This window comes from Nicotiana sylvestris, chromosome 11 (genome assembly GCF_000393655.2).
Source record: "Nicotiana sylvestris chromosome 11, ASM39365v2, whole genome shotgun sequence".
Classification (NCBI taxonomy): Eukaryota; Viridiplantae; Streptophyta; class Magnoliopsida; order Solanales; family Solanaceae; genus Nicotiana; species Nicotiana sylvestris.
In genome coordinates this window covers 155,322,788-155,334,602 of record NC_091067.1, presented here as the reverse complement: position 1 = coordinate 155,334,602, position 11,815 = coordinate 155,322,788, and the positions used below count along the sequence as shown (strand labels likewise).

Sequence of the window (11,815 nt, the reverse complement as noted above, 5' to 3'; positions counted from 1 at the left end):
TCCAAAATAAAAATCGAATAGAAATTTACTCGATATAAACTCTTCCCTTATTTGGACAAGTTAACGTAATTATAACCTTCCATGTAAAAATTTTCAATATTAATTTTCAGAATAGAAAAATAAATAAAAGGAAATTAAAAAGGAAAGAAGTACAGATATAAAAAGGTTTACCTGTTATGGACTCCTTCGAGAATTGAGATTGCATTTTTTTAAAAACTTATTTTCAACTTTTGTTTGCTTCTCTTTCTTCTCGCTTATTACTATTATTATTTCTTTTTATCATTGTTTTAAAAGAACTTAATCTAAGTGGAAAGTTAGAGGAAAGAAAATCAAGATTAAGAGTTTTATATATGCATATACTTTTGGAATCCACTCACTTTATTTTTTTTTTAACTTAAGAATTGAGAGTTAAAATAATTTTAGAGAAAAACAAAACTATATATAAAAGATTTTTGTAAAATTAACTAAATAAAGGAGTATATCAGAAAGGACAATTTAGTCAAACTCTAACTTTTTAATGTTATAATAAATAGATTAGAAGTATTGTTATAAAAAAAGTTAGAATAAAGGAGATAAATGTAACACCGTAAATCATATCGGAAATTAGTGTTACAAAGCCAAATATGAAAAGAAGACTCTAATTTGTTTTATTAATTCTTTAATTTTTAAGAGTTTAATCACTTATAAGAGTATAAATTACTTTTTATTTGAATAATATATCATAACTAAAATTGCTTACATGTTATCCTCGTAGACTATATATAAAAACTAAAATATATTTTTACTTCATACTTGAACTACTTTCCTAAAAGAGATCGAGAAATGGTTGGAGAATCTATAACACTGATAATTATGCAAATATAAAGATGCAAAAATGGAATATCAATAGATTTTTTACCTTTCATAAATCTTAGTGGATAAAATTATATTACGGTTAAACATATAAAACTTTCAATGAACCAATATTTAGAATAAATCAACAAGGAAATAAAATATTTCCTCAAGTATTGAAACTAAATATTTAAGTCTTTGATTAATTAATAAGAGAAAAATCCAAATCAATCTTTTCTAAAATTCATAAATTTTTAAGCTTTCAAAACTCTTAGGATATATAATTTGTTTCCGTAAGAAAAGCACTACCGTGAGAGAAACAAAAAAAAAAAAAAATAGAGTTAAATTAATTATCATATAACTTTAAGAGTAAAATTGGTAAGATATACAAATTTGAAGTAATAAAGATGAAATACTAGAAGATAGAATGTATCTTACAACTTGTTTGCATGGTTGTTACATGTCGTTTCGTAATGTATCGTATCATATTGTATTGTATTGTACTATATTATTTGATGAATATAATGTTTGGATAGATTGTATCATTTGCCGTTATTTCATGATATCACGCACCATCAATATAAAGAATAAACTTGCAATATAATAAAGAAAAATTATGATACAGAGTAAAATTATTATATAAAAAGGTAGGGTAAATGATAAAATAAAATTATTTAATAATAATGAAGGGTGAGATGAGAGAAAGAGACAAGGTAACGACGCGACCACACCAAATCGGTCGTTACATAAAGTGGATATTTCGTCGTTACGTAACGACGAATTTAACGATACAATACAATAAAATTTAAGTAACAATCAAAACAAATATTGTATTTAAAGTAACAATACGATACAATATAACAAGTAACAACCATCCAAACAAGCTGTTAACGAGGAGATAATTTTTTTTTTATTTTTTTGCATTTATAGCAATAAATGACAACTCTCTACGTTATTTTTAGACATATTATCACTTGCCAATATCTTTTTAAGAGCTACATGATCAATGTTTTCGTTTTCATATCTCTAGAAGAGACACAATTTTACTTTTTTGTTTAATTTTTCGTACGAAATTCCTACATAAGTTCTCAAAAATCACTATAAGCCATTGATAACCTTTTTAATTGAACTAACTAAATAGGATCAACATTCATCATTTTTGGGAACTTATACTTTTTTCTTATTTTTTATTTTATAACTCACACACATTATTTATATAATTTTTAAAATTTATGAACTCATTATATGGGGTACACACGCAAAGCGCGTACCCTAAAACTAATAATATAATATATAAAAAAATATATATATTTCAAGTATTATTTTAAGAGCAGCTATACAATGTTATTTTCCCATTTATTATACTGTTGCGATCTTTTTTGCATCGGGCTACAAGCCGGGTTGAGATATGGCCTCTAAAATGGAGGGTATTAATGCAATTAACCACACGTCGAGGGGTAAAATTACAAATAGTCTACCCTTGGGGTGGCTTTTCTTGGTGGGAAAGTAGAGGACCAGTTCGTTATATTCGAAAATTCAAATCATTCGTATCCAATGGACTAAAGCAAAAGCATCATTCTCTCTCTCATCCCCTCTCTCTCTCACACACACACACAGTGTCAGAGCCCAATATATATATAAAGAGACAAGACTTACAAATTCAACTTTCCCTAAATCACACCATTTCTCACCTTTGCCTCATTCCTGCAACTGTCTTACAACTTCCTCAATTTTATTCCCTCCTCAAAACCCTAAAATTTTATTCCCTATTCAATTCAATTTTCTCCGTTTTATTCCAAGTTTTTTTTCTTCATGTTTTTGAACTTTTAAGTGGAAAAAGGGGAACTCAACTGATCAAATTCAAAATTGAAAGTTGTGCCAGAAAATAGTTAAAGGTATTGACTTTTGGACCCAGTTTCTTATGTAGCCTTTTTTGTGAAATATGTAGCTTTGGCCAAATTATTAATAGGTCAATGAATTTGTGCTAAATTCTGTTTATGTCTATTTTTTTCTCACTATAAGCCCAAAATATTCATTTTTTCCAGGATTCAAGTAGTTAAAAGGTATTGACTTGTGTACCCTGTTTGTTATATGTTACTCTATTTGTGAATTATGGAGTTTTGGTTAAATTATTTATAGGTCAATGAGTTTGTGTTAAATTCTGTTTATATTTGACCTTTTTCTTTTTGCACTCTGGAATAATGAAAATTCCAGAAACTAAAGCTCATCCTTTTTATTACTGTAAGAGTTTTACATGTTTTTGATATTTAAGTGAAGACAAGAAAACCAACTGATCAATCTTCTGTTATAGTGAAAGTTGTGCCAGAAAATAGTTAAAGGTTTTGGCTTTTGTACCCAGTTTCTTATATAGTCTCTGTTTGTGAATTATGGAGCTTTGTGAAAATAAAACTTTGGCCAAATTATTAATAGGTCAATGAGTTTATGTTAAATTCTGATTCTGTTGACTTTTTTTTTAATTATTGGAATAGTGAAATTCCAGCAATTCAGTTTCTTTCATTTTTATTCCAAGATTTTGTGTCATAAATTTTGAAGGTTTTAACGAAAACCCAAGTGTTTCTATTACAGTGCAATCTGTGCCAGAATAAGTTAAAGCTATTGGCTGTGCTACTCAGTTTCCTATATGTCACTTTGTGTGAATTACGAAAATTTATGAAAATAAAGCCTTGGGCTAATTGTTAATTGGTCAATGAGCTTATATTCAACCTATATGTTATCTTTTTCTCGATTCCTTCATGGTGCAGAGTGTCATATTTTGTGATGTGTTTATGTTGTTATTATAGAATTTTTGGACATTTGTTCTGTCTATCTATACTTTCAATGCCTCTTGTTTTCTTCCAAGATTTACAGTTTTTAAACTTCTGAGAAATAACATAGTGAACAATACTGATGACTTTTCATAGTACAATCAGTTTTTTTATAAATTCTGTTAAGGTATTGGCTTTATGCGTGTGAAGTGTGGAGTTTCCAGAACATTTCTTCACTCTACTCTGTGTTGACATGTTTTTCCCTTTTTTCTGTTTTTTGATTCGTAAGAGCTGATAAGGTAATTCCAAGTGATTAATCTTTTATCATACTGAACCTGGTGCTGAGAATTCGATTTAGCCACTGGTTCTGTTGTGTGAATTATGGAGTTTTGTGGACATACTCTTCCATTAGTATTTGACTGTGCTGGTTGAATTGGAGACATTATGTACATGATGGTGTTTGTTGAGGGCAGCCTTCAATGATTTTGTTACAGTATCTATTATCAAACTTTGACTGCATGACATACGTGGTTTAACTATTGTTATCATCAATTTTCAGTGTTGAAGATTTTGATTCCCAGGACAAAGAAATGGAAGCTAACGGGAAGGATGACTTAATGAAACCGCTTTTGCAAGATGCTGATGCTGTAGCTGTCAATATGGCTCAACTAAGTGATAGTAAAAATAAAAAGATTAGAACTCTTCTTTTCAAAGTTAATGGCATCACTTGTGCATCTTGTTCGAATTCCATAGAATCTGCGCTGGGAAAGCTTAAGGGGATTGAGAGTGCTACGGTGTCTCCACTTCAAGGACAGGCCGTTGTTAAATATGTGCCAGAACTTATCAGTGTATGTCCAATTTAAGATAATGGAACACTATCTTAATTTTAAGCTAAGAGTATAGTCTTCAAACATTCGAGGAATTCAGAGTCCTTGGCGACCAAATAACTCAGTTGTATTTTCATGCTGTTGACAGTCTATTGGTTTTGAAAATCACTATATCTGTTGTAGTTAGTTAACTGATAAATTGATTCTTTTATTTGTGCTTTTCTTTTCCATTTCCAATTTCATGACTTTTCTGTTATAACTGCTTCCTTAAAGTGGCTTGTGTTCCGAACATAATAAAATTGATTGTTGTGACGAAACATTTTAAACTCAGTTTAATATCTCAAAGAAGGTATACCATACATTTTGCTCAAAAAAGGGTTGTGCTCTCTCTCTCCATTCTAGACTTGCATACATATCTATGCATCTCTCATTGTAAGGAGAAGGTTTACGAATTTCATAAAAGAGCAGAATAGGTTTACAAGTGAAACAACAAAGGAAAATATTCTAGTATGAAGTACCATTTTAAAAAAAATTGCCTGATTTCATATCATCTTTGGGTATGTTGAGCGCTTCCTGAGCTCAACTGAGAAAAGTTGGATCAACTCTAATGTCTATGACTTCAGAGATTGATTTAATGGTGGTTGATGCTCTTTGTTTTTCTTCTTTGTTTATATTTCCTTATTTCACAAAAGATATGGTTATTCCAGGCAAAAAAGATAAAAGAGGCTGTCGAAGACACTGGTTTTGAAGTTGATGAGTTTCCAGAGCAAGACATTGCTATCTGCCGGATCAGAATCAAGGGGATGGCATGCACAAGCTGTTCTGAGTCTGTTGAACGTGCCCTTTCGATGACTGATGGAGTAAAGAAAGCCGTGGTTGGTTTATCTCTTGAAGAAGCAAAAGTTCATTTTGATCCAAATGTTACCAGTACCAGCCGGATTGTTGAAGTAATAGAAGATGCTGGATTTGGAGCTGATATAATTAGTTCAGGCAGCGATTTAAATAAAGTACACTTCAAGCTAGAAGGCATCAATTCTCCAGATGATATTACTGTTATTCAATGCTGTCTCGAGGCGCTGGAAGGTGTAAACACTGTTGAAATAAACCAGCAAGAGTATAGAGTGACCATAAGTTATGAACCAGATATAATTGGTCCAAGAACCCTAATGCATTGTATTCAAGAAGCTGGGCATGGGTCGAGTACTTATCGTGCAAGCCTTTATATCCCACCAAGACAGCGGGAATTAGAGAAAGAGCATGAAATCCACACTTATAGGAACCTGTTTTTGTGGAGCTGCTTATTTTCAGTGCCAATATTTGTTTTCTCAATGGTACTTCCAATGCTTCCCCCTTATGGGAATTGGTTAGAATACAAGGTTTTCAACATGCTTACGGTTGGATTATTGTTAAAATGGATCCTTTGCACTCCTGTGCAGTTTGTTATTGGTCGAAGGTATTCTTTACAATGTAATTGCCTTTTTATTCTGAACTGTCTGTTGTAGAAATCTAATAATTTCTAGTAATAAACTATTTTTCTAGGTTTTATGCAGGATCATATCATGCACTGAGACGGAAATCTGCAAACATGGATGTTCTGATTGCATTGGGCACTAATGCTGCCTATTTCTATTCGGTTTATATTATGATAAAAGCATTGATTTCAAATTCCTTTGAGGGGCAAGATTTCTTTGAGACTAGTCCGATGTTGATATCGTTTATATTATTGGGGAAATACCTAGAAGTTCTTGCAAAAGGAAAGACATCAGATGCTTTGGCAAAGTTGACAGAGCTGGCTCCTGAGACTGCTTACCTATTAACATTGGATGGTGCTGGGAATATTATTTCTGAGACAGAAATTAGCAGTCAATTAATACAAAAGAATGATGTCCTTAAGATTGTTCCGGGGGCAAAGGTTCCTGTAGATGGCGTTGTTATTAATGGTCACAGTTATGTGAATGAGAGTATGATCACTGGAGAAGCTAGGCCTGTTTCCAAGATGCCAGGTGACAAGGTACTCAAGATTTATTGGCTATGGGTTTCACACTTTTTGTTTTCAAATGCAGGCATTAATAATAGATATTTTATTATTAGGTCATTGGTGGAACTGTAAATGAAAATGGATGTGTACTCATCAAAGCCACTCATATTGGTTCGGAGACTGCGCTCTCACAAATTGTTCAGTTAGTTGAAGCTGCTCAGCTTGCCAGAGCACCTGTTCAGAAACTTGCTGATCAGATATCTAGATTTTTTGTACCCACGGTGAGTTTTTTCAATTTAAGTAGAAACTACTACAATTCTTGTTAGATAATTTTGTTTTTCTGAATGAAATGAAATCCAAGCAATGAATAAAAACTATTCGGATCTGCACGGTGACTAATTTCTTTTTCCAGACAAATCTTTAATTGTCGTATGTTTGTTTGAGCAAAAGAGATACTCCCTCGACATGTAATGAAGAAATATGTTGCTATTGATATCTTCAAGATATTCCTCTTAGAAGCCTTTTTTGACAGTGTACCATTACTTTAAATGCTAACAACAACAACAACAATATACCCGGTGTAATCCTACAAGTGGGGTCTGGGGAAGCTAGTGTATACACAAACCTTACCCCTACCTTGTGTAGATAGAGAGGTTGCTTCTGATAGATCCTCAGCTCAAGAAAAGCAAAATCACAACAGTTTAAAAGAAATAGGATAGCGAAGAAGACATGGAAAAAGAAGAGATAACAACAACAACAAGATAATAAGAAAATCAAAGCAGAAGAAACATCAGGTAGTAGTTGAAATCTAAGAATAAGGAAAGACGCTCGACTACCTACTAACCTTACTAAGTCTCGACCTCCATACCCTCCTATCAAGGATCATGTCCTCTGTAGTGTAAGCTGAAGATGTGCCATATCCCTCCGGAGCACCTCTCCCCTCTTAAAATTGAAGTTAATTACTAGTTCACGTTAAGTTCGTATCAGTCTCAATCAGATTGTTTCATAGAGAGAGTCTACCTTTTTTTTATTTTATTTTGGTCTACCTCTGCCTCTCCTTAGACCCACTATGGCGAACTTCTCACACCTCCTCACTCCTCACTCCTCACTGGGGCATCCGTGCACCTCCTACTCACATGCCCGAACTATCTCAACCTCGCTTCCCGCATTTTGTCCACCACGAACGCCTCTCCCACCTTATCCTGAATCATTACTTTAAATACTGATGGATGTAAACAGTGAAATCTATAGTGAACTGAAGACCATGGCCAAATATCCTCTGGTTTATTCTTAGACCTTAATCTGAACGATTAGGATAACAATAGTTTGGAGCCTGTCATAGTTTCTAATGTATTATAATACAGCACAGTTCATATGATAAGAGAGTGAATATAGCTTTTGAGACCTAAAATGGTGCTTATTAAGTTGACCTTATTCACAGATTTAGCCAGTTATCTGCACAAAAGCTAAAACAATCAAATTTTATTATTATTTCAGGTTGTTTTAGCTGCAGTCGTGACATGGCTAGCGTGGTTTATCCCTGGAGAAGTAGGTGTATATCCTTCAAGTTGGATACCAAAAGGAATGAGTGTATTTGAGCTTGCATTACAGTTTGGTATATCGGTATTGGTGGTCGCTTGCCCCTGTGCTCTCGGATTAGCTACTCCTACAGCAATTATGGTTGCCACCGGAAAGGGCGCTTCTCAAGGTGTCCTTATTAAAGGTGGAAATGCTCTTGAAAAAGCACATAAGGTTTGTTCACCTCAAAAAAAAGTTCCAGCCTTATTAGTAGACTACAAGTGAAATTATTTCTCTGTCACAGAAGAAAGTGGTCTACTCTTATCTCTCCCCCCCCCCTTCCCCTTTTGAGCTAGGGATTTGAGGGGTTGGGCAGGTGTTGTCAGCTTCATTGCATTCAAATGGATCAATCTGTTGGTTCCAGAAGTTCTTGTTTACAACTAAGAAAAATAAAGAATAGCTAGTTAACTGGGAGTTCAATTGTGCTTGCAGACTAATTAGACTACCAAATATTTTAAGTCATGAATAAAAAATAAATTGCATATTTCTATTTTCTGGTGTGGGTGTTAATGCAAACGCATTGTTCTTACAGGTGAAACTGGTTGTGTTTGATAAGACAGGAACACTGACAGTTGGAAAGCCCACTGTTGTAAGTGCCGTGATATTCTCCAACATCTCTATGCAGGACTTCTGTGATGTAACTATCTCTGCTGAGGTGCGGCTTCTTTTCCCTTCTTCTGTTTCATATTTCTTTTCCTTAATACATATTTAGATGCAATGCCTACACTATTATCTGGTAGCTTTGCTATGTGGTGTATCATAGTCATGTATTTCTTATATTTGCACGTGAGAGGCGAGTCCATAATCTAAATTGTAGAGAACTGTATGATACAAAGAGACTGATCTTTAATTATCACCATAAAGTATCAGAGCTACTCTTCCCTATCCTATACTTTAGTAGTAATAGTAAATTATCACAACTGAATATTGTGGCACATGAGATAATAAATTCTCCTCAGCTTGTATTTGTAAAATGATACTTCATCTCTTCCCACTTTGTCCCTTTCTTTTTTAAGGATATGTAACTTGGATATTGGAGGCTTATTTAACTTGAACATTTTATATTGTGCTAGAAGAAAATATTAATTGTGATGGATATAATTACATAAGTTATTGCCAACTAGTATTAATTCCATTAAAGTGATACATTTTTGGACTTCCCCACAATGAAGTGGATTACCTGTATCATGTCCAAGTAGTAATCATTAAGCTAACTATCCAAAATATGGACTCAAATAAAATGAGGCATTTTCAAATGTGATATCAAAAGTGGACAAGTTATTAAAGTTGGGAGAAATATCAGTACTATGACCATCCATGTTAGATTCATATGTCCGGAATTTGATTTTCAGGCAAATAGTGAGCATCCTATTGCAAAAGCTGTTGTGGACCATGCCAAAAAGTTACGCCAGAAGCACAGTGCAGAAAATGAACATCACCCTGAGATAGAGGACTTTGAGGTGCACACTGGAGCTGGTGTGAGCGGGAAAGTTGGAGAACAAAGAATTCTTGTGGGAAACAGGAGGCTTATGCATGCTTTCAACGTCCCAGTTAGCAATGAAGTTGAGAACTACATTTCAGAGCATGAACAGCTTGCTCGTACTTGTGTCTTAGTTGCCGTGGATGGTAAAATTGCTGGGGCTTTTGCTGTGACTGATCCTGTAAAGCCAGACGCTGCACGTGTTGTTTCTTTTCTCAAATCAATGGACATCACAAGTGTCATGGTGACTGGTGATAACTGGGCGACAGCAAGAGCAATAGCAAGTGAAGTGGGAATTCAGATGGTGTTTGCTGAAACAGATCCACTGGGAAAAGCTGATAAGATTAAAGAATTGCAGGCAAACTTCTCTCCTCTTTCTTGATAATATGCATTATTTATTAAGATTCATGATTAGCAGTCCATGTACGAGGCAAGTTGTTTATCTACTAATGGCTTGGCAATTTTTGAATGTAAGTTTAATGCTTTACGGTTTCATTTTGAGTATGGTTTGCGATTGTTAGGAAAAAACTCCGGACTGTAAAAATGCTTTGAAGATCCTAGGCTCAAGTTAGCTTCTAATTTCTACCACTTTGATGCAGTTGAAAGGCACACCTGTTGCAATGGTAGGAGACGGGATAAACGATTCCCCAGCACTTGTTGCAGCTGATGTTGGGATGGCAATTGGTGCAGGCACTGATGTAGCTATAGAAGCCGCTGATGTTGTTCTCATCAAGAGCAATCTTGAAGACGTCGTCACAGCGTTAGATCTCTCTAGAAAGACAATGTCACGTATCCGACTCAATTATGTTTGGGCACTCGGGTACAATGTGCTTGGCATGCCAGTTGCTGCTGGTGTCTTGTTCCCCTTCACTGGAATCCGTTTGCCCCCATGGCTTGCTGGTGCGTGCATGGCGGCTTCTTCTATTAGCGTGGTTTGTTCATCGCTACTGCTGCAGTCTTATAAGAAACCTCTGCATTCTCGAGTCAATTAATCATAGTTTTCTTAAGTTCTTGAAATAATCACCATTAGTGTTAGTTTCTAGCTTAAGCATTGCTTTCAATTTGACCAAAATGAAGGTCAAAGAGGGGCATAAATAGAAAATGATTGTTGTATTTTAGTCTTTCTCAATATGATACATCTTATTAGCTACTTTATCTCATTTGTAGAATTTACAAATGCTAGTGTCTTTACTAATGGTATGATACTATAGCAGTAAGCCTAGTCATCGCCCCCCGTCACCCCACCCACCCCCACCCCCACCCCCACCCCCACCCCACCCCATTTCCCTCCCACCTTTATTTAGAAACTAGTATTAGTGTCACGATCCATTTACATAATAGGTCATGATGGCGCCCAACACCGTTGTCAGGCAAGCCAACGCGGAAATATTCGTGAATTCTTATTTTACTTACCCAAAACATTTACAACATTTTTTCTTAATTTGCAATTAAAAGCAGGTGATAATATGCAACATTCAATAATAATTATACAATCCAAAAGAAACGTCTACTAATGTGTGTGCCAAGACCTGGTGTCACAAGCTGTGGGCAACTAGTAGAATATACAAAATAATACATCTATCCTACCGTCTGAAATAGAATAGACAGTCAAAAGTAAGGAAGACTCCATCCAACTGCTGATCGACACAAGAAGGGAAAGCAACTCACCGTGGAAGTCTCGGACTATGATCAGGGACGCGCACCGGTCTGATAACAAGATGAACCTGTCTCAGAGCCTGTACAATTAAGTACAGAAGCATAGCATGAGTACATAAACAATATGTACCCGGTAAGTATCCCGTCTAATCTCGAAGAAGTAGAGACGAGAGTTCGACTTGATACCTACTAGGGCTGAATAATATAATATGATGTTATGCCAGGTATGATGGTCACAATATATAACATGTGAAATAAGTATTTCTAAGTCATGTCATTGTAACACCCCAGTTAATCCTTTACAATTTAAACCATGTAATAGGCAGGTCATCAATAATAAATTCACATAAATATCATGCGCACGTTATGCCGAGGTCGACGACCCGATCCAACACAAAAGAAACTGTGCACTGCCAGAGGGTCGAATGACGTGAACCATAGATGCATCTATTTCTACCGAGGCGATCGGCCCGATCCACAAGTATCAATTATCAACAGAAGAATACAAGAAGGCGCATTTATATTCAAATAAACTCATACAAGTATTCAACACAACATATGATTACTTAAGTTCATTTCCAATTCTCTAGCATATCCTAACTGATTACATTAGCAAGAAGACATATAACATTTGCAATTATAGCATGACACGGGTCCTAAACTACCCGAACAATTAACATGATAGTAGCTACGCACGGAC

General features: G+C 34.8%; 1 protein-coding gene across 2 annotated transcripts; it reads left to right on the top strand.

The window, feature by feature from the left end:
- The first annotated feature begins 2,391 nt into the window (after positions 1-2,391).
- Positions 2,392-10,636, top strand: LOC104218163 (copper-transporting ATPase HMA4-like). Of its 2 annotated transcripts, none has more exons than XM_009768586.2 (9): positions 2,392-2,726; positions 4,156-4,444; positions 5,131-5,876; positions 5,963-6,434; positions 6,515-6,682; positions 7,899-8,153; positions 8,512-8,634; positions 9,332-9,817; positions 10,059-10,636. In XM_009768586.2, the coding sequence occupies exons 2-9, from the start codon at positions 4,187-4,189 to the stop codon at positions 10,449-10,451; spliced, it is 2,901 nt and encodes a 966-aa protein (XP_009766888.1). In that variant the 5' UTR covers positions 2,392-2,726; positions 4,156-4,186; the 3' UTR covers positions 10,452-10,636. The 2 variants fall into 2 exon arrangements, with proteins under 2 accessions (XP_009766888.1, XP_009766889.1); XM_009768587.2 differs by lacking the exon at positions 2,392-2,726 and adding an exon at positions 3,120-3,170.
- The last annotated feature ends 1,179 nt before the right edge of the window (positions 10,637-11,815 follow it).

What these genes read in the sequence shown, in the direction of transcription:
- LOC104218163 (XM_009768586.2), top strand. Translation starts at nt 4,187, where the DNA reads ATGGAAGCTAACGGGAAGGATGACTTAATGAAACCGCTTTTGCAAGAT. An exon ending in CAGTTTGTTATTGGTCGAAG is followed by an intron (nt 5,877 to 5,962) that starts GTATTCTTTACA and finishes CTATTTTTCTAG; the next exon opens with GTTTTATGCAGGATCATATC. An exon ending in CTCTTGAAAAAGCACATAAG is followed by an intron (nt 8,154 to 8,511) that starts GTTTGTTCACCT and finishes TTGTTCTTACAG; the next exon opens with GTGAAACTGGTTGTGTTTGA.